The 26,023-nt window shown below is 39.9% G+C and overlaps 1 protein-coding gene across 2 annotated transcripts in view; it reads left to right on the top strand.

The window, feature by feature from the left end:
• DSCAM (DS cell adhesion molecule) overlaps positions 1-26,023 on the top strand; it is a 481,343-nt gene that overhangs the window by 281,417 nt on the left and 173,903 nt on the right. For both annotated transcript variants that reach the window (XM_068914257.1, XM_068914268.1), the window contains exons 4-8: positions 7,798-7,944; positions 11,853-12,131; positions 14,494-14,769; positions 17,288-17,584; positions 18,402-18,677. In XM_068914257.1, the coding sequence (XP_068770358.1) occupies positions 7,798-7,944; positions 11,853-12,131; positions 14,494-14,769; positions 17,288-17,584; positions 18,402-18,677 (1,275 nt within the window). The remainder of the gene's footprint in view (positions 1-7,797; positions 7,945-11,852; positions 12,132-14,493; positions 14,770-17,287; positions 17,585-18,401; positions 18,678-26,023) is intronic.

The raw sequence follows: 26,023 nt of genomic DNA, 5'->3' as shown, positions 1-26,023 counted from the left end.
AGCTCTGGCTGCTGTGGTACTGAAGAAAACTTCAGATCTGCAAGCTCAGTCTAATCAATAGAAACGCATCTCTGTGAGCTTCAAGGAGCCTGGAACAATAGCTCAGACATGCCAGTAGCCTCTTTTGCCTTGGACTGCCACTTCCCGTGGCATTTCTATTTGTCTTTTTCCTTATGTCAGGAAAAATTGGGAAGATCAAAGCTCTCATAGTTCTCCAAGAGGGGTGGTGGCAGCATGCTCCAAAGATGCAATTTATGCACTCCAGAGCTGAGAGGATATGAGGGACCACAACAGTCAGTGTTATTCTCTGTTGGGTCTGCTACCAGGGCCTGTGAGCTTGACCTCATACCAAGAGGAGGAGGCTGTGCTGCTCAGAGGAGCGTAGTCATCTTTTGACCATCTGCACCATCTATCGTGAGCAGCACCCCAAGCTTCTCATGTAAAAGGCATATATTATGCAAGCAGAGCTTGGAAGAGTGAAATCATTGCCTCCCTCCTTCCTTACCACCATTCTCCTTCCTCATCTGATCTCTGGTTTGTGTCTGAAAAGCATTTGCATGCCTGTGACTTCAGGGCACAATTTAAGCATGGCTGCTTCGAGCACATTTTCCATGCCCAGAGCAGCAGATTGTTTTGCTTTGAGAATGATGTTGTAGCAGTGCAATAAAAGTGAGTTATTGGTTATTCTCTGCTGTGGCTCTGCGGGGAGGTTTCTGCCCTTGCATGTGCAGGTCAGGAAAGCCACGCTACAATCTTGCTAGCGAAAGCACTTCTGTCCGGCAGAGGTGACAAGTACAGCTGATAAAAGTTTATTTGTTCTTTATTATCATTTGGCACATGATTAGAACAGCCATCTGTTCTTTTAATTTCCTATCATTCCAATTTAGACTGCGATAGCGTAATGTCATAAGATGCATTTCTGACAAAGTGGAAATCAAATATAATTTTTTTAAAACCATCTTGGGAATAACATCACCCCTATTTAAAGACTAACAGCATACTGGGGGAAAAAAGCATGATAAAAGAATAATTAATGTTACAGTTTTAAAATATTCTCATTTTCATACAAGAATATGTTACACTAATTCCACAGGAAAGTGTTCACATTTTCTTATGAATTATACATGAGAACAATTTCACATAGGAAACCTAAACAGAATTATTTTAGCTTATTACCAAGACCTGTAAAATTTTATTTTAATCTCTGATATTATACAGTCTAATGGAAAGCATTAAAAACCTTACGTAAGAGCAATTTCATAATTGTTAATGTGACCTCTTCTCAGCTAAAGAAATGAATACAAGATTTGCCAATGCAGCTAAACTTTAATGAAGTCACTGGATTATTTAGGGCAGTAGTCAGAAGACAGTAAAATAAGGGGTGAGCTTCTAAGTTGTCATCCACAGTAAAATAAGGGGTGTGCTTCTAAGATGTCATCCATGGGATTTGGGGCCTTTAGTTAAGGTTGGTCAAGCCTAGATTTGACCCATCTCCTCCTCCTCGTCCCCATTTGTTCTTTTCACAGTCTTCTTATTACTATGATATAAGAGTCTTCAAAACAAATGTGCCAGTAATATCTGAATTTAAAGTTTCAGAAAATGAATGAAGATTGGAAACATATAAGGAAATGCATATGTTGGTAATATATACAATTTATTCAAACATTGGTGGAATAGGAGATAATTCTATGGCTGGGTGAGTTATGTGGGGAAATTTGGATTGTGTGATAAAGACATCTCATTTGAAAATGTAGTTTTTAATAAGCCAGTTTTAATGTAAAAAAAAAAAGAAAAGATTTAATCTACAGAATGAGAGAAATCTATTCTGTAAGACGGTGATTCTGAAAAGGACATCAGAATTTTTGATGAATAACCAAAGCAACTTAGTATGGATAAGAGGACTATGCAATTCCTGGATACGTAAGTGGAGGGAAATATTGCATAGAAGAGTGTGGTGACATTCTGCATTCAATATTACCAGGACTGTTACTGAGCAGTTGTGGCCAGTAGTGTGATGCAGACTTAGAAAGAAATTTGAAAAGTTGGTAAGGTGTTGGGCAGAAACCACAGGAATACTTCAAAGTATGAATAATTCACAGTAAATGACCTAGGAAGTTCAATCTACTTAACTTATTAAAGAGATAAATAGTTTAAGAGGTAATTTCCTCCTGTTCTCTAAGTACTAAAATGGTCAGATTTCTGACTAGAGAGAAAATCTTTATAAACAAAGGCAAAATAAGATCAAATAGATGGGGTCAAAGCCAGATATACTGAGATCACAAACAGTGTACTAAATTTTAAAAGCGAGAGTAATTAGCCATTAGAATAATTTACCTGGGGTATCATATACTCTCTATTTCAAGAAGTCTTTAATCATGACTAATGTCTTTTTTTTTTTCAAGCCATAGCTTAACTTTTGGATTTGGACTTGACACAGGATTTAATGGGTGTAGCAGGGAGGGTCAGAATAAATGACCCTAAAGGTTCTTTCTAGTCCTTGGATCTATACATATTTCAGTCTCAGAGTAAGGCGGACATATGTATTAATGGCAGATGGGGAGCTGGAGAAAGAATTATAAGTTCTATTCCCATGTTTTTTCATTGACTTCTGCTCATCAGTCCATGTACCTCAGTAAACCCCACTGTAAAACAGTTAAAATAATAATTGTTACTACACTTGCCTACCTCACCAAGACAAAGAGTAATAAGGGTTCATAACATCCCTTGAATTTTTTCGGTGAAAGACCTAATACAGATATTGAGCCACATTTGCAAAGGCACCAAGTGTTAAAATTTGAAAGTGCAGAAGCAAGTAAAAGATGTGAGCGTTCAACGTCTCTGAAAATCAGATGCCAAAATTATTATAATCAAATGTTCAGGGGATTAATACAAACACTACTGAGGAGGAATAATAAATGGGAATTATGAAATATATTTTGACAGTGTTCTTTTTAATTGCTGTGAAGGGGGCTTCTCTGCCTTCCTCCCTTGAAGCCTGCTAACAGCCAAACAAACAAAAAGCTTCAATTTATCTGAAAGGATGTTCCTTTAAAAAAAAATCCTTATTTGACATATTAAGTAGGTGAGTCAAAAAAATTAGACTTTATTACAGCAAAGCAAGAACGATTAAATTAAATGAACCTCAAGAATAGAACCCTCCCCTAGATCAACAGGGTAATAAAAGCTTGTCGATCCCCATCCTGGTGCATTTCTGAACACTTTTTGAAGTACAGAACACAGAACGCTCAACACTTTGGCTTTGTCACAGTTGACAGCCTGTCGTTTTTAATGAAAATGCTCTCCGTTTAGAAGATGACAGAAATTACATGCATTTCCCCTTTTATTTTTCTGTCATCTTTTCTGTCTAGCGTTTTTACAGTAGAAGGAGGAGATGGTTATTAAAGCATTACATAAGTATGTAAAATATATTAAGAAGAAGAGAGGAAAAGAAAAAGCTTTAGCCCTGCAATTATGCACAATGTGAATTGCTGAGAAATGTGTGCTGTGGGATAACATCTGATGTGTGGCAATAACTATTTATTTTTAGTTATCTTTAAAGAGGGTGAGGCAAAAGTCTCTAGATAATGCATTAAGTGAAGGTTTTATTATACAATTGCCTGAGTAATTTTCAACAGGAAGATGATCTAAACAGTGTTAGATAGCTCAAGTATGTTCATAACTTCTATAGAAAACAGAACAACAAGATAACACTGAAAAATTTCTTGGCTCTGCATAGCTTTCATAAAGCTCTTTTAATAATAGAATGCTTTTAATAAATGCACCAACTGTTTTTGACCCAGATGTATTAGTGCGTCAGAGAAGACTTGCTGCCAGAGCTAAAGAGAAAAGGCTTCAACTGCAAATGCAAGGCAGTACTATGTGATCTGAAAATAACCCACATATCTATACATATCCTTCCGCTTGGCAGTAGGCACTCCATATACTTCCTCAGTTTCAATTGCAGTGCAAATGTTACTGGGAATAAAGTGCACAAGGTAGAGATATTGAGGAAGCAAGCTTTTAGCACTTTGAAGGGATGCTATGAATTTGATCTCTAACTTAATTTCTGTGACAATTACTTCATGCTTATCGTAAGAAGAGAGAGAAATTATTAATGGCCTGTATAGGTCGTAGCTCAAAATTACACTTACTTCCCAGAGGACCTACTGAAAATAGTGAAAGCTTTAGAAAAGCATGGAGAATGGAATTCATTTGATAAATTTGGACATGTTTGTATGATCTTAAACTTGCACATACTAGTAATCTCCAACAGTGTGACTCTTTGTAGAACTAGACTTATGCACGTTTAGCAAAGTTACAAGTTCCCAGGGAAGGAAAGCTATGCGAAGCGCTTGTACAGTGAGTACCATTTCTGCCTCTCAGCTGTTTAGATGTCCAGTCGCTTGACACAAATGCACCACATGTGCAGATTTACTGGGGGGACCACAGCGGTCACCCCATTAGCACTTTCTGAGGCTCATGTGTGCTTCTGGGCTTGTGATGTGATAGCAGCTGAGCAGCCTCTTCACTGATGTCTGCCCCGACGTGGTTTGGTGATGGAATTGCATCCCTTGCTCTGTATATACATTGCTTGAAAATTTGTCTAGTGCAAGCCTTGATCAGGCTCCAGAGGACATGTCTGTATGGAGCTCTTAGCTCCAGCTCAGCAGCCTGGAGGGCCTGCTAGCTGCGTAGGATTGCTGTGGGCAAGTGCATGGCTAATCGGCTATACTGGCTGTAATACAGAGCGGGCCGGTGCTCACAAAGCTGGAAACAGAAGCAGGAAGAGGTTGCTTTTGCCTCCAATACCCATCATTAACCCTAAGTAAAGTCCTTAAATGTGGTTTGCATCTCCTGAAGCCGTTGTTTCCTGCTGCCTGCAGTCCAAGGCAGACAACTGGGCTTTAATTACCTGCAGTTCATGTAACATATTTCTTTGCAAAGGAAGATTTGCTTTATGAATATTTCAGAACAGAGTTTGCATCTGACACAGGAGTCAAACATCCCAGGGGTTTCCACACCAAAACTCGAAGTATCCTTTCTAACCTAGAATTAGGGATGAAGGTGAATAAACCTTGTTATTGGGTACCCAGACATTGAGTGCCTTAGTGACGGGGAGGAGATAGGGTGGAGTGGATCAAATGATTGTATCTGAGCACTTGGAGACTGTAAAAGTGAAAAAGAAGAAATATTTAGTATAGGATATGGCAATGTAGCTAGGAGCTGTAGTGTGAAAATCAGCTTTAAAAAAAGTATTCCCTGACCAACAGGATGTACCACTTTTTTGTGAAACAGTATGAAATTGATTCACTGAGAAATGGTAGACTTCCTCTCGCCTGTGGATTTGAAACCCAGCCCTATGATTGATGGAGCATAAAGAACAGTCCTATGATACAGGGTGCACCAGGTGATTGCCTACATACTTGCTGACTGTGCTTTCTGGTTGCTAGTAGCTATTAGCTGCCAGATATGTGTAGGAAACACCATTAGCATGTTTTGCTTAAGCCAAGCTATTGAGCAGACTAGCAAATTAATAACTGCTTAGTAATGGAGAAGCTAGGTAAAATATTTTTATTGAATTAACTTACTCTTATTAAACCATGTATATCATGTCCTCCAAACATTACAGCTAAACATATTCAAATATAAGATACAAGATAGCTTTGCGTTTTTCATGGCGGGGGACCCCACTCCCCCCCCACCGTTAATGTCTAAGCACTTTATACGTTAGGCTGGAATATAGTGTTGCTCCAATAGTATCTCATTGCGGAGGAAAACATTCTTGCCTTCTGGTCCTCGTCCTTCACATGTTCCTTAGCCCCGCTGTCCTCCTGGGTAGCCGGCAGTAGCTCAACGTCTTACATGCCTCTGTGCTGGGAATTTGTTTCGTTATTACACTCTTTGCTAATGTCACGTTATTGGAACAAATAAGGCACTTTAGAAGGGTATGTACAGTATTTGTTATATTTTAACAATGTTGTGATCCAAGTTTGCATGCGTACTTGTGCCTTGACTTTTGGGAGAACAGGGTCAGCCAAAAGAAGTCATAGCTGTGATTATTTTGTGATTCAGTACTTGTACAAAGAAGAGGGAGGTGGGCAGCGAGGTTGCCTTATTCAGTGTTCTTTGTTCTAAGTGTCAGTCCTGTCCTGTGACATTAAGTGTTTCAAAAAACTTTTTTTTTCCATTTCTTTTAGACTGTAATTTAAAAGAGATTGCCCTCTGTAGTGATACCATTTCCTTTCTGTTTTTTCTCTGCTGGATTGCTTGCACATTGATGCATGTGTGAGCGAGCAACTTGACTACTTCACTTATTAAAAACTCATTGCTTGGATCTAGCTCTGAAGAAGAGGAAATATTTCTTATTGCTTATTACTGGATATTAGTTCATAATGGCTTTCATTTTGATGTATGCTTTCCCTTAATTTGGGAGTCAGGTGTATTTTATAATGCACACATAAAGATAAACATGTTGTAAGAGCTACCAGACACCATCTTTTACTTTTTTCTCCAATGTAAAAATTTTAGAAAAATATGCATAGGTCAGACTACAGTATTTCTTTGAAAACAGTGGCCACTCTTGTGAGACCCAAGTTTGCAATCCATTCTAACCACATTATTTTGCATTTATTCTAATATGGGAAAAGTTTGAGAGTAAACATGTAGTTTGCAGATGTTAGCATTTCTGTATCCTTGATCTTAGAACATACCTTTACAGAGTCTTTGCCGGTGTCAAATGATCAAAATTGCACGTGTGTACCTATGTCTGTGACATTTTTCTTTTGAAGTTAATTAAAAACACTTATTTTTCTTCCTGAAGTGAATGTTTCATTGTAGAAAAAAAAAACCCTTAATTTAAAACCTTATTTAAGGTCCTTCATTTAGACACAGAGTTTGTGCACCTGCTTGCATTGTACTTCTCCAGTTGCAGACTGCAATGTTATAAACCAAAAATATCTGCAAAAAGACTAAACATATTAGCTGTGTGAATACTGAGCTCCAAAGAGCCCAGCCCATCCTGCTGAGGACTGCAGTACTTTAGCACATAGGAAGCATAGGCAGAGAGGAGTGAGACTGTTTCTGACACTCGTGCTCTCTACTTTACAGCTAGCTCAATATGTAGAACTCCACTGGGGTTGGGTTTTTCTGTCCATGTTTTCCCTTTTGCAATGACACCTGAAATAGTCTATGGAGCAAGTCTGTGGTTCTTATCTCTAGTATTCTTTGGCAAATAGGCCCCATATCCTTGGGCAAAAATTTCCTACCTTTGTGAGTTTCTCTCATCTTCACTATGTTTTTAGTTCTGCTTTTTTGATCCTTTTTTCTCTGTTTTCTGATGCACCTGGGCGAAAAATATGGTTTTGGCTAATAGTGTTTTATTAGGCATATCAGCCCAGGCGGTCCTTCTAATGTGTACAACTCTGCGGATGAATTACTGTCACATCACACTTTAATGTTGAATTAGAGTGGATTAAATTCTGCATTAGCAATTTACTATATATTTTATTTCAGGTACCACTTGTATATCTGTGATTGTGATGTCGACCATGGAACCTTCCTCTCCGTCATTGCACACATTTTCTGTGTAGATCCCTATCTTTTTTATAAGACGTGCACATGAATTAATATCTGTATATGCATTTGCACTTAGTAAACTTGTAACTGGCAGCTTCTAAACTCTGGCAGCAAAACCTTCAGGACCCTCCAGCCTGCTTCCTCCATCTCTAAGCCTCGGAAAGCAGAACACAGTATAAAGCTGCAGGTATTGTAAATACTGCAATTTCTTGTGTCTTGCAGGACCTAGATTTCTCATCACATCCACGGGAGCCTTGTATATTTTAGACGTACAGAATGAAGATGGACTGTACAACTACCGATGTATCACAAGGCACAGATACACTGGAGAAACACGACAAAGCAACAGTGCAAGACTTTTTGTATCAGGTACTTCCTTATATGTAGTGTTGACCTAAGTACCGTGTATGCTTGCCTCTGATGTGCTGAACTGATGAGGCAGGAGCTTGTGTCCGTAGGTGCTAATGATCAACTCCTCTGTCAAACGGACGGTAGAAGTGGTTGGCTGTGAGCTTACTGCTGCTACTGCAAAGTAGAATGTCCCCATTTTAAATGCCTTTTTTCTGTTTTTCTCCTCCTATTAGATATTCCCAGAGAACCTGCAAGGTGCTTGGCCCGGCTTTAGCATTTATTCTAGTGATTTTTAGTAGGTAGAGAGTTCTTAATAAAAGGACTCTGGCTGGGATTCATATCATTAAAAGTAGACATTTGCAGAGAAAGTGTCTAGTCACCTTAGCTTCTGAATAATCAGTGGAGAGGAACGGACACTTTCAGGGGCAGTTTATCTGACCTATTTCAGCTGCCTACTTTGGGGTAAGACGAATTGCCCTGTGGTGCCTGTTTCTCTCTGTTAACTATAGCAGAAGCCCAGAGCGTTTAGCTCAGCTGAAGATATTTCTGCTGCTGGAGTCTCAAGTTAGCTGAGGTGCATTTCAGTCTTCCTTTTCATTCGCTACGCTCCTTCCCCAGGGTAAAGAATGTTTTCCCCTGCTTATAGGAGGGGCACTCCAGCCAGAAAAGGGTATGTGACCTGCCCACACAGGGTGCTGCAGGTAGGCAGGAGGGCTAGCAGGCTGCTGTCTATGGGCAGATCTGCTAGTCCTGGGGCAAATGGCCTTGTACAGCAGGTGTGGAAACTGTAAGGCCGCAAGAAGATGGGGTATTTTCACTTTTTTTTCCGTTTGCAAATCATCTCGTGATTGTTGTGTGTGTCCTGGATTGTTGACACACACATCCCCCTAACGCTTGGAGGTTGTCAGTACTGTATTTCTCCAATTCCTTCTTCTCCCCGTTTTGTCTCAGGGAAAGGAGGTGGCAATTGTGAGTGAGGAGAGAAGAAGGAACAGACCTTAGGCCGGGGTTTTGAGCTTGCTCTTGAACACGTCTGTACAGTATTAGCCCTTCCCCATCTCTCCTCCCCTCCTGCATTTGCCGGACACCTGTAGCTGCACCCTAGGTTTCAATGTGGGCACATCTGTGACTGTGTTCCCAAATCAGTAGAATTAGCTGACAGCGTATCCCAGACTTTCTGCTTTCTCGCACTGTGTCCTTGCCTTACAGAAGGCATGCCCGCCTACCCTTTGAATACCCTACGGACCTCTTTCTCCTTTTCACTCTTACTAAGTTGCCATGTAACCCTAGCCCTAAAGAGCCATCAGGGTATGGTGACTATTGCAAGCTAACAGTCCGAGGCATTGTTCTCCTCTTGTCTTGATCTTGTCTTTTTGTCTTTTGGTCTTTTTTTCAGAAAAATCTAGTGATTAGATATCAATTCCCCATCCTCTCTTTGAGAGCCTTAAGGGAGACAGAAGAGGGATTTACATTAGCAACATACTTCCTGCCAAGTATGAGCGTTGCTGAAGGATTTTGAAGCCTCTGAACACACAAATCAGTACTAAAATGCACTAATGCTAAAAATGGTGTAATTGTTCAGGTTAGAATTACTTACCAGTCACATCCAGGAGTTTCTTCCTTTGATATGTGTCCCCTGTGGGTAAAACTCTTGCCTCCGCTTTTCCCAGCCAGATGAAGAAATATTAGTCGTGCACAATAATCTGCCTGCCTTGGTCTTACAAGGAAAGGCAGGCTCTTATCCTTCTAGCTGGCTCAATTTTATGGTCTGTTTCCATATGAAATCATGCTAAGGCTGAGCCAGTGGTAATAGAAATAAAATTGGGCTTGTATCTTGGTTACCGTAGGAAAATTTCTAGTTATTGCACTGAAAAAGAGTGAAAAGTGAAAGCTCTGTTTCTTCTGTAATTCATGGCAAGCACCCTAAAATATGTGCCCTATCTGGAGCTTCCTGTTCTATTTTCCTCCACAGACCAAATCAGAGTAGAAAATTTTACCTGTCCCAGTGTGCAATGGCTGGCATTTTTGAATTTTGTGGGGATAATTGTTCTCTATTAGAGCTATACTGTGCTCTCATTTCCAGTCCTGTGAGGCTACTGAACAAGTATTGCAGTTCTGGAGAGAGTTTGTCTCCAAATATTTCTCTACAGGTTTTCTTTTCCTTTAGTGGATCTTTTTTATATTTAAAAATAGTGAGTCCTTTAAGAACTGAGATCAGAAAATCCATGAATATAGCTGTGAAAGGTCTAAATACCTTTGACATGCATTTTTTGCTTGCCTTTTACATCCTTAAATATTTTTTCTTACCTGGGGATGAAGAGTGTTTGGTGGTGAATATTCATTATTGTTTATTAATTCATGCAAAACAGTTGTTTAGCTACTGGCTGATGTGTTCCTAATGAGACAGTAAGTTGCTGTAAAAAGAATGTATTATTGCCTTCAATGGCTCAACTTTTTGCTGGCACCTACAGAACAGAAAAAATTCTGTGGTCATCTTTCATTAAACTTAGCATTTAGAGTTTTGTTTGGATATTGACACACACTTTACTGGACTGGCCACTTATTCTGTTTGTTTACAATCAAAGTTTTTGTTTTGGGATTATTGGTATAACTTGCGTAGGGCCTCTAGCTAACACAGAATATGTATTTTGCTCTGAAGTGTATCCCCCCAGGCATGACTGTAGTTTATGAAGATATGTCTAAGCTAGTTTTAAACCAGGTAACTCAGATACTGATTGCGCTATAACTTGAGTAGCTTGAATTTAGCATGGACTGCTCATTTTAATGATGTTCTTTCCAGTTACTGGCAGGGATCTGCTGCAGCTGCCTTGTGAGTAGTACCTGAGCTAGCTAATTGAAAACCCACTTGATGATAACGTCAAAGTGGTTGCAATCACACCTACATCTAGTTAACTGCCAGGTAGATATACCCCAAAAGAGACCAGTATATTAGACCGGAGTAGAAGGATTTGATCAGAGTGTGAAGTTTCTTTGTGAGACAGAAGTCTTAGCAAAGTGGGTTAAGATATGTGATGAGTAACTATTGAAATAATTTTTTGATTTATTTATCTTTTTTGTTTATCACCTATTCATTGATTTATTTTTAGTATTTATGTTGCAGTAACTCCAAGATGTCTTAACTGGATATGCTTCCATTGTGCTGCACCCTGTGCAAAACTAAATCATATCAGTCTGTTTCCCAAACGTTTTCAAACTAAAGAGTCAACCTCATAAGTAGATTATGATCTTTCATGAGGTACTCACACCTCTGGTGAAGGTACTCTGTCAGATTTCTGTGATACATATAAATACATCCTGGCTGCTACATAAGCATGTTTATCTGAGAGCTGCTTTTCTCAGTAAGTTGAGTGCAGAAAGTTGGATTATTAAGCTGTAAATTTCTCTTGCCATCTCAAGTTATTTTTTGAGAGAAGAAAAGGCCTGTCTGTCAGGTAGTCTACAGATAGTGATTCCTGTGTATTTGTCCATTTCTTTTCTGACATGGGAATAAATCAGTCCTTTAATTCAAAACTCTCTGACCACTGAGAAACACGGAGAATGTGTTGGCTTCACTCTAGTCGAGTAGTGCAGGGATAGCAGTAGTAATTGTTAAGGCAATATATTTCTGGCTCTCCATTCCTCTGATAGAAGACATGAAGGATGATCGGAGGAATGGTTGCCACCTGGAAGAAATCCAGTGGGAGGGTTTCCAAGTAGTCATGAGATATTTTGTTAGTACATGCTGCTGGATCTCAGCCACCACAGCTGAGATATTACACACTGATGGCTGGGGCACAGTAGCAAACTGTAGTACATAAAACACTGGGTAGCAAGTCAAGCAACAGGGGAGAATAAATATTGGCATATTGCTCCGTGAATGAAATAATTTTAATGTTCCTATTGAAACCCTCTGTTTGCTTTTTCAGATCCAGCGAATTCAGCTCCATCTATTCTAGATGGGTTTGACCATCGTAAAGCCATGGCAGGACAGCGAGTGGAGCTGCCTTGCAAAGCATCAGGGCACCCCGCACCAAAGTATCGTTGGCTGAAGGACAACGTTCCCTGGGAGCCTGACAGCAGGTTTCGGCAGACAGTTACAGGTCTGCTGATAGAGAACACGCGTCCCTCGGACACAGGCAACTATGTCTGCGAGGTGTGGAACAACTATGGTACTGCTGAGATGATAGGACGATTATATGTAAAACGTAAGTCTTTAGGCTAAATGAAGTTCTTGGTCCACTTCTTGCAGGGCAGTTCCTACCTGGGATAGAATTGTTGTACCTTGCTGTACCTTCCGTTTTGTTACTTTAACGTTAGCAATGCTTAAACTTCTCAAAGTTGTGCAACACCAGAAAGTAGACTCTGTGGAGATGGGTTAAGTTGGACAATTGAACAGAAGTGCAAAGAGATGCAATTTATAATGTAGCTATATAATTTATCACATAGAGAATATGTAATTTAGAAGTTTGAATTGAATGCTTAAAAAGAAATTGCAAATGTTCTCATGAATAAAGCTGCCAAACTCTCATTGCCATGACTCATGCTGTTCAGTAATATTGAATACTCATACCTCTGCTAAGTTGAGTATTCATGTGTGAATATTCTGAATGTTTCACAAATTCTAGCAAAGATAATTATTACTCAGAAGCTCTACACTGGAAAAATGTTATTCTTCTATTGTTTAAAAAAATAAAAAGAGTTTCTGGAATAGAAATAATCCATACCGAGCTAACATTTCCACCTGTACCTCTTGACTAACAAACTGCAAAAGGGAGACATCTGTGAACAGTTCAGGCCATAAAAATTTCTTTGCCAGTAATTACACTCAGCAGATTTGGGCAAAATAAAACAGAGATCATAAGTCAAAAAGTTTGAATTATAACAGGGAGGAGTTTTGCTTTTAAAATATTTTCATAAAAATTAGTTGAATTCAATCTACCATATAAGATACAAAAGTCAAAACTTGCAGAGAGAAGATGTAATGGTATTTCTAGTGATATCAAAAGTGTTCCCAGTGCCTAGTGAAATGTTTTGCTTATGAATGCAGTGATCAGCTGGCCAGTAGATTTCTTCTGGATCAGACTGGCAGGAAGCAAAAGTTGGGAGGACTTTTACCTTCCTCTGTGGTGGAGGTTGTAGTCCACTTTCTTGAATCATCTCTAAGATACTGGGGGCACCCCTCCTTTTGTGTTTAATGGGACATTGCCAGTTTTGAGCCTTTATGGTCTTTTGTATAGGAAACTGGGAAATGTTCAGTGACTTGTGGTATGCATGTGAGCATAAATTAAATATTATTCTGGGCCATTTTGAAGGAACTATATTATATAAAATATCTGTGATCTGGAATGACTGGAGCCACAGACCCGTGTTCTTCCCCAGGCCTCTCTTCCCAATGGGCCAGTAATTTTTGGCAACATGTACTGGAGAAGCACTAAAGATTTCCTCCAACAATTGTATCATAAAATGTTCTGTATAGTGAATGAGTTAGTTGAGGAAATTTTCATGTATATGGATGAACGTATATGTGTGTATGTAAGTTACTAAAAGTAAATAGGATAGAATAGAATATATTTAGTACCAGAAATGGTATCAGTGTTGGTTATCCACAAATGAAACAGGAAATGTATTATGCCTTTTCTTGTTATTGGTAGAGGTGGCATTGAACCTCATTAGAATCCAATCTGAGTGTACACTTCAAAGTAATCCCTTATCTTTATAATGAAGCCAAACCAAAATATAATAAACGTGGATGGAGGTCTGCACCCAGTAATGACAGTAACTGTTAGGTGGAAGGATAAAAACTGATTCCCTTGCATTTATCTTTATTACTTTTTTCCACATTCTTTTTTTTTTTTGCAATTAAAAATTTTCAATTTTTTATTAGGAACCTATATCCTACTATTTCTTAAGACTGACTTGAAAATACTGTTGTCCTGTTACGTTGGGACAGAAAATTTAGTGAGATCACACAAGGAAACTGTTACACATGGATGGATGCCACTGATGTCTGTGGGCTCATCTATGTTTGTTAGTATTTTAGTGTAGATCTTTCACTCTGTAGAAGCACATCTCCTGGTCATCGGCATTCACTGCACTTGTTCACGTCAGGGAGTGATTTTGGAACATGTGAACTAGATTCCTTTTGGATGAAACTGAACCAGAAGATGAGCTTCAGGAATGCATCTAATGCACCTCAAAGGTCCAGACTGAACTAATCTGAAGTAATGTCCCACTCTCCCAAGACGTGTGTAGTGCTGATGGTAGGCCCTCAGCACCAAACATTTTACTCTGTAAGTCTTCCTACTATTCATTTAGGCATAGTCTAGAGGATTATATCATGTGATATAAGGGTTTTTCCTATAGATCTAAGCATTGTGTCATGAATGCTGATGGGGGAAATGCCTGTTAAATCAAACACAGTCATCTGCTTGTTTTTCAGAGGTGTATGGGTGTGATTTTTGTTGTTTTCTATAGTTGAGAGTTAATTTTTTACTCACACATAAATGTATGTGTGTACTTAACTACTTTCCTTTCCCTCTCCTTCCTTCGTTTGTTTTAAATCTTCAGAACCACTAAAAGCCACAATCAGTCCACGGAAAGTAAAAAGCAGTGTTGGTAGTCAAGTGTCCTTGTCCTGCAGCGTGACAGGAACTGAGGACCAGGAGCTCTCCTGGTACCGTAACGGTGAAATCATCAACCCTGGTAACAATGTCCGGATCACTGGAGTCAACCGGGAGAACCTTATTATGGATGGCATGGCCAAGAGTGATGGAGGCGCATACCAGTGCTTTGTGCGCAAGGACAAGATGTCTGCTCAAGACTATGTTCAGGTGGTACTAGAAGGTGAGTCACCACCTGTTTTGGCAGTTCTGGCTGTTGTGAAGTAGTATAATAGCTCCATAATTTATATGTTGTCTTTGGTGTCACTGTTGTAAAGTGAGGTGTAGAGGACCCTAAACAAGAAAAAAGGGTAGCCCTAAGGTTTCAGTGGGGTTTTTTGTGCACCCCCACACTGAAGAAAAGCTAATGGAAGGAAAAAATTCATTTGAAAAAAATATCCCGCCTGAGCAGTCCTCCTAGTATTTTTTTTTTTGGGGGGGGGGGGGGGGGGTTGAGTGCTGATTTTTTACATTAGCTTTTCAGCAGGACAAGAGAGAAGAGGTTTCTATTCAACTCCAAATATCTCCTCCTGGGCATGGCTTTTCTGGTGGGACGTATTGGCTGAAGGCCTGGAGATCATATTAAGTAGCTGGTACACTGTTCCACATGATAATCGAGTGAGGAAAGTAATCAATTTGTACAGAGCTATTTCGCTAATGAGGCTGTAGTGTGGCTGTGGCATGGACACTATTTTTAGAGTCTTTATAGAAAAAGAGGAGATTACCTGCCTGGACCTCGTTACCTCGGCAACCATCTTCTGTGACTAAGAAAGCCTAAAGAGCATATTGATAATCTATCATGATGTCGAGAGAGCACAGGTTATCAGAGAGCAACAGCAGGAAAGATTTCAAAGACACTTGGGGTCTCGCTGGGAAAATAATGTCTGCTTTCATCTCCAAAAAAAGCCTGTCACTTGAATTAAGAAAAAAAGGGAGCGGGGGGTGGCAGAGGTACATACTGTGCACACCCACAGATATATTGGTCCTATGTCAGTTTCCTTTCAGGATAAAAAATCCCTTTTTTGTTGTTATTGTTTTGTTTCCTGACAGATGACAATACTTCATACACAGGAAATGAAAGGGATTCAAAGATGAAAATAAATAAATATTTTAGAATTCTGTCACACAGCCAGTGGGACAGAAATGAAGGAGAGATGGGAAAAGAGGCGAAAATTATGAAATCACACCAAATGCCCCTCTTGGGATACTGAGGACTTTCAGCATTCTGGGAATGGCAATGCCCTATGTTTTGGATTTTGTGACAGGAGAGGGAAGATTACAGCTGTTTTTTTGACCTTGCTATGATTCAGCCCGTTTTGTGGGGAACCTCATACACATTGTGCCATTTCCCTCAATCTCCGGGGTGATGCCACACTGAAATTGCAATGTGAGAATTGTGATTTCAAGGGGTATCATCATGGTTGATGCCTCCCTAAGATGTGGGTACTTACAGGAGAGTGTACATTCAGAGAAAGTGTGTAGTGTCCTCGAACAGACATTATGTAGCACAGAGCATGAGACTTGTCAGTCCTGTCCTGACATCCTCTCTCCTATAAGAAACTGAAAGGAATTGTCAAAGGGCTCCATCCACAAGGTGAGAAGAGTTTTTGGCTGTCTGTAACCCTTCTCCATGTAGCATAGAACATTTTTCTTCTGTTTCTTATGGGCACCACTGTTGTAGGAAAATTGAAGTTAGCTCACTCGCCACTTGGTTCTTTAAAACCGGACAGTAGCGTACAGTATTGTTTTCCACCCTTCTGACTAGATTGCTTTCTCTATTTTGCATGCTGCTATTGATGTATGGCCTATTGCACTTTTACTCCCAATTATGCCGAAATTCATTCTAGATACAGCTTTGAAAGTATATTTTTCAAAGGAGAACAACCAGGCATTGCATAATCTAGGAAAGAACTTTCTAACTAATAGCATAGTGTCAGCATTCCCAAACATTACCCCTCTGAACTCTCTGGCTGGATAATTATTTAATTCTATTCCCTGCTGAAAATCTCAAAGTCTGTGTCTCCATCTATTCTCTTTTATTCACTCACTTGGTAGAAGCTGAGTAAATTATGACATGGATCACAATAGAAAGTATTTGAATGCTCTCATCCCCAGAGGGATATTTATCTGCAGTACAAAATGACCACAGAAAGAAACTGGCATCACCACTCTTACTGGCAATCTGTATTCAGGAAAAGCTTAATTTAATACTTTTCTGAAAAGGGGTAGTGTGGGTCAGGGCTGGACTGAATTGGCACAGCTGTGTGAAATTAGGCCATGCAAGTTATGCCTGGCTCTTGCCAACAGAATTCATGCCTAACTTTCAAAGGAGCTGAAATGTACCAGAAGTAAAATTCCAAGTGTGATAAGGCTTTTGTATGTCTTTAATGATGAATCGTGCATAGTCAATGTTCCACAAGAACCTGGGAGTTAATATTGCTGTGCAGAGCCATGGTCCATCCGTTCAAGTGCACTTTCTTCAGCAGGGGTCAGTAACAGGTTTCTTAAAAGATGGAAAAAAACAACAGAAAGGAAAGAACCAATTAAGCAGTCTACTAGGAAAATTTATTTCCCTCCCTCACCTGGAGCACAGTTGTTTGCAGCTTTTTTAAAAAACTCTTGGCTCATGTGATAGGCAAAGATAGAGGGAAGAGAGTTGTAGCACATATATACTATTCTCTTGCTTTTGTTTCCCTCGGCAGATGGAACTCCCAAAATCATTTCTGCCTTCAGTGAGAAAGTGGTGAGTCCAGGAGAGCCAGTCTCCCTTATGTGCAATGTCAAGGGGACTCCTCTGCCTACAATCACTTGGACGCTGGACGAAGATCCCATAGTAAAGGATGGCAGTCATCGTATCAGCCAGATTATCACCTCCGAAGGGAACGTGGTCAGTTACCTGAATATCTCTAACACTCAGGTCCGAGATGGTGGAGTTTATCGCTGTACTGCCAACAACTCTGCCGGAGTCGTCCTCTACCAGGCTCGAATAAACGTAAGAGGTGCTTGTCAAATCAGCTCCTCAAAAAAACACACATAACTCATTGTAGTGGAGAAGAAGATTGTTGCATGTGTTGAACTGAGTCTTGGAATGCCAAAACCAACTTACTGTTTTTCCTCTCCTTTTCTTCCCCCTCTTTCTTCCCACCTTGCCTCTTCAGCCCCATCTAGAAAGTGTATGGTATGGTTAAATGTTGGAAGATACCCTTCGACTTGTGTTCTATGGTCTTTTTTCCGATAAATCTCATCTCTGTTACTTCATTGTTTCTTTACTTTAGTCCTGCTATGCATGGGTTTTTTCTTTTCCATTCCTCCTTTACTTGTTCAACATTCATTGTGATTATTCACGTACACAGTACTTTAGCTTGCATTTCTAGCTCTACATGGCATAATACCCATCCTCATGGTATTATATTTTATATATGTCAGAATAAATGCTAATTTTGTCAGTGTTCTCATGTGTAACAGGATTCCAGCTTAGTATCAGTTTTAGTATTGCACATTAATTAAATCATCCTCAGCCTTTAATTTGTAATGCAGCAAAGATTTTATCAGGGAAGTGTTCGATAATACAAATATATACCCCCACCTAATTAGTATGTGTGCTGTAGGGTGAGGAAAAACTAGAGCATATCAAGATTAGGGAGACTGCTTAAGTGGTTCTTAAAAGCAAAAACTGTCAAGTACTAAGAAGAAGTGTCATGCAGGCTGCGTCTCTAAATGTTGTTAACATTTGTATATTCAGAAAATATGTATGCATATTTCCTCAAGCAAACGTACCTTTAAATTATTTTCAAGAGTTTCTATTTACCTTTATAGGGCCAGCAAGCATTCGACCAATGAAAAACATCACAGCAATAGCCGGCCGGGACACCTATATCCATTGCCGTGTAATCGGCTACCCATACTACTCCATCAAGTGGTACAAGAACTCAAACTTGTTACCTTTTAACCATCGCCAAGTGGCATTTGAAAACAATGGGACATTGAAGCTTTCAGACGTGCAGAAGGAAGTGGATGAGGGCGAGTACACGTGCAACGTCCTGGTTCAGCCCCAGCTGTCTACCAGCCAGAGCGTTCATGTGACGGTGAAAGGTAAGGTTCACGTGGAAAACAAAAGCCAAGCTAATGGCTGTGGGCCTTGTAGAAACGCAGAATTACACACAGAGAGTGGTACTGGCAGTTAGTGGATGAACTCTGAGAACATCAATCCAGTTTTCTGTTTATTTTTAATGGTGGCATAGGCAATAATCGTACACTGTATCTTGTTCTTTCTTGACTTGTATTCTACTTCATTCAATTAGCAAAGTAAAGTATTCCTTTCTAAAAGGAAGCCTTGCAAAAACAAGCTTTTTATGAGCTGACTCCAGAGCCCTGTTTTTACTATGCACACTCAGTCATTGGATGAATGTTTTGTCACCTAAGTTTCACTGCTGATTGTATTTCTGCTGGATGACTAAATCCACATTTTCATTAGCCAGTGACTTCCCAGCTTTTAACAAATACAATGAGAATTTTAAAGTATGCCTTTCTGTCAATAGGCAGAGACAGCAGCTAAATGCATTAGCCTTGCTTTATTATTTTTAAGTATTCTTTTCTGAGTGTTCCTGGTGCTTTAAAAAGGTAGCACTAAAAAGGAACTATAAATAAATGTGACTTGAAATTTTAACAGTGTGTTCAGAATCGATGCAAATAATACCCAACAAGGATATTCGGGTGGACCTGAAAGACTCCAGCAATAGATGAGGACAGGAATTTTCTAGCATTGTATTGCTAGTGTTCAGAACCATTCACAAGGACACAAAAGACAGAAAACCTGATTGCAGTAGCATCTAGTTTTGAGCAATGGGGCCACTAACCAATGCACTTCATGTGAGCCTGTAAGAAGAACCGCAATGAAATGTCACCTTTCTTGATGTCCTTAGAAACTTTTCCTGGTTTTTTTTTTTTGTTTGGCAGGCGGAAGGAGGAAGGAAGGAAAGTTGATTTCTGTGTCTATTCTCAGATAAGATACTGAGAATACTGAGGTAAAATGACTTTGTTACAGGCATCTGATCTTTTATCTTCTTTCTGTTCTGTTTGTTTAGCCCTTTTTTGTTTTCATTCTAGAGTGAAGTAAGTGCTTATTATTTCAAGAGGTTAGGAGATTAGCTTTAAGCAACTAGCAGTTCGGACTCTGAAAGGTATGACATCTCATACTATTGAGACTGGAAGAGGCACTGAATGATACCATTCTTCAAGTGACTAGGAAAATGAATGTAACCAGACAAAAAAATCCAGCAGTCTATCCTTATAACTCAGACATTTAGGCCAAAACATTACTGGCCAGTTTGAACAAGAGCTGGTACCTTATGCGTAATATTGTTTTTCCTTCCAATAGGTTACAGATTTCAAACTTGACATTTTCTCCCCCATAAAGCAGATTTGTCATCCCTACCAATTTTGATTATGAACTGTAGCTTTTATCAATAATTTAACACCCTATGGCTTGAAAGTAGGTTACTGTATTTCTGGGTATTCAACTGCTGGGGCCATTGGCCAGTCAGAAATCTCAGTCAGACGTTGATTGCATTTGCTCTGAATAACTTCCATAAGTATGTGGTGCAACTGAGGAGTGCCTGGGGGCTCAGATGCCCCTGCTGTGCAGGTGATACCACATTGCCCTGCATGCGCTCAGCAAGACAGATGCATTGGAGCTGAGCAAATTGCAGTGTGAACGGTGATCCAGTGCGCGTGCAAAGAAGATATGTGAGCGTGGGTCGTAGTCATCATTTTGGAGGTGCCAGTGTGGACTGCAGAGCAAGTGTCCTAGTCACTTCAGGATGCCCTGGCCTTGACAAGGGATTGTTATTTGAAAAAAGGTTCATTTCCTGTCCTCGTATGCTAAAGTTGAGCGTTGTATGTCAGACCTGAACAATTCTTATGGTTACGCTATTTTAGCTGGAGGTCAGCAAGGCCATTGTGTTTATCTAGATGCCTATATATTGTTTTGTTCTCTAACTACATAGTGAATTTATCCAACATACTATAGGTAGTTCCTTGGACAATTAGTAGTGAGAAGATAGTGAACAGTGGACTATTGTTTTAAAATATTATTAATATTTACCCTGTCTTTTTTCCTTTTATAGACCCAAAGTGAATGTGATTATTTTCAGGCACATATGTTTGATTCCGAGAAATATAAAATACAGCCCATCTTGCATACTGGAGCTAAAAGTACCCTGAAGTGACAGGGTACTTTTGACATCATAAAGGGATGTAATGTCAGTGCCTGAATCTCCTTATTTATAGTTCAATTTTTCTTGCGATCAGTCCACTATTTATTTGCCAGAGAAACAGAGGAAAGGTTTGTGATTATTGCCCGTATCCAACATCATGTGCCCTTAAGTTGTTCTCAGTTCTGCTTCAGGCTTCCAGGTGACCCCAAACAGGCCATCTCAACTGTGATTCAGAATAGATGATACTTTATGAGCGGCTATTTGGTAATTTGTTTCCATGTTCTGTTCTGAAGACATAATTATTAATTTCCTTGTGAGCTTTTCTGAGATGATAATCTCTGTGTTATCAGAGTGTTTTCAGAAACAATGAGTTCATTCTCAAAATCCACCTGGGTGATCAGGAGCTCTTTGGCAAATGGTGAGTGACGCATAGAAAGACTAAACTTAAAAGTAATCATAAATTTTCGTTTGTTCTATTCAGAAACCTACAGCTTGATTTTTCCAATTCATCTGCTGTTATATAGCATTTGTACTTTCAAAGCATTTCTGCCATTAAAATGAAGTTGCATCTGAGAGTGCTATATCCTTCTACAAATTGGTCACTTTACCTAGAATAGCAACCCCATGGGAAACGGATTTAAGCCATTTAATTAGTATTGTCTGAGAGATCTATGGTAAAGGTAGATACAGAATTTGGCTCTGCAGGGCAGCATTTATCTGCATTACCCATAAGACTGGTCTTTCTCTTTTTCAATCTTCTGCCTCATTGACTGCCCACTTTCAAGACTCCCCAATACGTGAAGCAACTTGAATGAGGACTTGTCAAATCTAACATCCAAACAAAGATATGCAAACGCAAGCGCAAGCATGTAATTAAATACAAGAAGGCTGCCCATTCTGTAGACTATTTTGAGATTCTAAAATATCCAAATGAAAGCAAAATCATGAGGGCTTTCTCCAGAAATCTCTATGATTTTAGATAGGAGAATGGAATGTCTGTTGGTAATAACTTCAGAATGAAATCCTGGCTGTCGGAGAACCCAAGAGTGAGGCTTTTAGAGCCTTGCTGGGCAGCATCTCACCTGGCGGACTGTCAGGAAGCCAAGAGCTTGGGAACTGGGCATCTATTTGTTATTTGACCTTGAGCCAGCTACTTCCTTGTGTTGTTGGCCAGAGGAACCAAGCAAGAAAAGAAATCAGTTGCTCCGCTTTTAGGAAGAGCTGATGTCCATGTCTGTCCAGCTACCTACTTCAGAGATCTGCAGACCCCAAATGACCCTGGCTCACTGAGATGCAGCGCAGCCCTTCCCCGCCCCCAGTCCCTTGCCTGTCCCTCATCTCTGTCTCAAAATCTGGATTTTGGAAACTAGCAGTCTCCTAAGCTGGCTGGTGAAAAGCTGAGTGGTAAGCTGGCAGGAAAATAAGCAGGTTTCTGCTTGGCAGACATAGCTCTGTTGGAACCATGCCTGAGTTCTGGCAGAGCTTTTTTGAAATCCAGCCATCCTGGCCAATTGTTTTTTGCATTTAGACAAATGAATTGGCCAGTTCTGACAACAGCCATGAAATCTACCTACTCTGTAACACATGCATAACATAGGGGCAAGCTATGACTGTACTTGCATGCTTAATTTGTGGTACTTTATACCTGATAAGCGCTTGCCTTCACAAGTCTAATAATGTTCTTGCAACATGTTTTGCTTTGGCTAATTTTAAGTGCAATTTACTTTTAGCCTTTTTTGTAGAGCAAACTGAACCCACTTTCCTCTGCCTCCTGCAAAACGGAGACAGCATTTACTGACATCTACATAAGTAATCATCAAGATTACCCTTGTTAAGGACACTGCATAGGTCCTCGCCAAGAATAGAATTAATCTGAGCAACACTAGGTTCTTATTCTGTATTTGACCCAGCTCTGGTGATTTGCCAGTGGGGTTTACATGCATCTGCTGACAGCAGAGGACTAGTAGAAGTCATACATCCTAGATTCAGGACAAGAATATTCTTTAGAAGATGAAGTCTCTTATGTTCATTTTTACAAAGTATGACCTCTTCTCTTCTGCAGCTCATTCTTGCCCTAGTCCTGGCTCTTCTGCTCAGGGTTCCAAAACCAATCTGCCCTCCAGGCCTTTCCCATCGAAGTCCTTCAGCTCCCTCTGGGGTGGACATGAGAAGCGTTATGAGCACTAGAGGCAAATTCTGTCCACTTTTATGTCTGGCATGTCACCAAGACTGCAGCTGCCCCCTGTAGTTGTAATGGACTCAGCCACTGAAGGGAGTAGGGGGATGCATTCAGTGCAGGTTGAGTCGTGGGAGCTCTTAGATGTTAATCCCTGGAAAATGTCTTCTAAGGATGTGATAAGTGTGGTTTCTTTATATATTGACTCATTGTTGCTCAAAATAAAAAATTTGGGCAGCCTTGTGATGACTTTTCATCAGGACAGGAGGAAGAATGCCCAATGCTAGTGCCATCACCTGCAAAACTTGAAATCCATGTTGCTAATCACAAAACTGATGGAACTTCTCAGAGTCTTGTAATGCTTTTTTTCCCTTTATAGTGAGAGCAAAACCTACTGTGTCCCTGTTTTTCCTCCCTCCCCCCTTATTCTTGGAAATGGGCAAACAGTTGTAGCTGAAACTTTCCAGCTGAAATGACTCTGCCTGAGGCAGACAGCTGGCCTGGAAAAATACTATCCCTCTAAAGTCAAACTGTAAGCAAATGAAAATACTCTTGCAATGGAAAGTGTTGGCAAACAAAGTAAGAGAGTATATTATCCACCCCATCTGTAAGTTCCATATTTCCATTGAAAAACAAACCTTTAAGTATCAAGGTGGTAAAATAATAATAGCAACATCTTTTCTATAGCGTTTTAGTAGATCTCAAAGCATTTTTAAAACAGGAGTGAGTCATTATCTCTGTTTTTTATTATGTAATTTATAGTAATAGTTTTCTCAGCTACAGTAAAAGCCATCAATAGTAAGTGATGATTTTCTTTTCATCAGTCTCATGGGACACCTTTCTCATGTAAACAGCCTGCTGCTATTCACACTTCTCCTACAGAAATTAATTGAAAAAGAAGCCCCAGAGAGGGAAGGGTGCAGCATCATTAAAAAAAGAAGTACAGTGTTCAAAAGGCCTGTCTCTGATCTTGTAGAGCTTATGTATCTCATTGATTTAGAAGACTTTTCATTACCTTCTCCTGAAGTGATAGCACTTCACCCCTTGTGAACAGGATAAAAGAATTCTGCCATCCTGTTTCTTTTTAGAAATCCCTGTTTCTGTTTGGAAATTATGTAAACAAACAGCAACTACTTCTAAATACCTCAATTGCATTTATATACCTTAGTTGCATTTATTTGAATAGATCATCTTCCACTTTTCTGGGAAGTATCTAGCTTTTTCTAATATATAAAATCTTATTCATGGATTTGCATTGCAGATTACTTCAGGGTGGGCTCTTTTAGATACTGAAAACTACAGGCACAGAAGGAGAAAACTTTCAAGGAGACTTTTTAGGGTTCTGTGGACCATGCTGCACGCTGTCATCAAACAATTTGCTGATTCTTTTATGCTTGTTTCAGTCTGTGGTATGGATGAAAGGAAGTTTAAATTTAGTTTCATGCATGTATGTAAGACTTGACTTCTAATTAGTCCTATTATTGAATGAATGCTGCCAAGGATTTGAGTGAGAAAAATCTTTGGCTTTGACATCCTTCAGACACTTCTTTCATTAACATCTCTTCCTGCCTTTCTTCTCTCATGCTCCCATACAATATCTTTTTGGAGCTCTCCAAGCTTGTTGCAACTCCTTCAGGAAGAAATATTCAGATCTCCTACACTGACTGGACTTCTCCTCTGCAGGAATTATGTATGAGACAAATACTAAGAATAGGTGACCAGTCTTGTGAAAGATCCTGCAGAAAAACGCTGAGCAGTAATTCTGGGGTCACATAATGGGGACTTGCTGCAGGGGGCAGGCAGTGGCAGGAGGCTGCCTTGAGGAAATATGCATTTTGGCAGTGATATTTCCCATGTGAAAACCACAGCACCTAATTGGTGGCAGGTGCCTGAAGAAGGGTTTAAAACAGTCGATTTGTCCCTCAGTATGCAAGACTTGACCAGTTTTTGTAAACTGTTCACTGTTCAACATACAACAACTCAAGGTTACCAAGAATCTGGGGGACAGAATTTGAGGACTGGGTTCCAAAGGCAATGTAAAAATAATCAACTGGCAGAGTGCTTCTGGATACATGCAGGTTAGGTGCTTTCATGCAACGCTTTAACAATGAAGGTAACTGCTTGCTTTGTTACTATACTTCTTGCAGCTGCTGTCTTGTCTGTGAATCAAGAATGATTTCTCCATAAAAAACAGAGGCAAATACGTCCCCCTGGGAAGGGAGCTGAGCTTCCCTCCATCTTATGTTTGCATGGTGATTCATATGATAAGGGCATGCAGTTCTCTCCTCATGATGGAGGTTGAAAGGAGGTAGTTCAATAGATGGATGTGACATAACATAAAATCACGCTTAGTTTCTACATTACGTTTTAAGTCATCTCTGACTTTGGAGGAGCTTCCAGGATAGCTTTCAGAGAGCCTGTGAGTTGCCAGTGTTGTATTGTAGGAAGGGGGAGTGGGGGCTAAGGTGGAGAGTAAAGTGTCATAAGCTCACCTGGGAACTATGCACCAGAGCATTTGCTCTGCCACACTCAGTGGCAGAATTACTGATAAAATACCATAGCTCGTTGTCGTGAGACTTTGACAATATTTGAATATAGGCGTAATTTTGGCAACTAATGAGCTTACAAGTAGATGGAAATGTTGTTCAGCAGCAGAGGTATTACAGCAATTACTTTAGTTCTTTTCTTTTCAATGCACGCATTAAGAAAGGCCTGAAGAATATAACAGTATTCTCTTTTCAGAATGGGATGCATTAACACACAATAAGGGAGCAGGGCATGTGGCTCAGACCAGTAAATGTCATTAATGGATAGTTCGATGAATGACATGCCCTACTGATAAGGCTCAATACAGAGAAGAAATAAGCAGAAAAAATGAGTGCTTTAGTGGCTGTGTAGAATTGCTCAGACCATCACCCGTACGTGATGTAACTGTTTAGAAGAAACAATCCATAGATGGATCAGAAAATGTACAAATCACTAGCTTATGGGTAGAATCTGTGCAAAGACAAAGCAGTTTTGGCCTTTGCACTCTCAGTACATGAAAT

The sequence above is a fragment of the Struthio camelus genome, chromosome 1 (assembly GCF_040807025.1).
Source record: "Struthio camelus isolate bStrCam1 chromosome 1, bStrCam1.hap1, whole genome shotgun sequence".
Taxonomy (NCBI): domain Eukaryota; kingdom Metazoa; phylum Chordata; class Aves; order Struthioniformes; family Struthionidae; genus Struthio; species Struthio camelus.
This window is presented reverse-complemented; position numbering and strand designations above follow the sequence as displayed.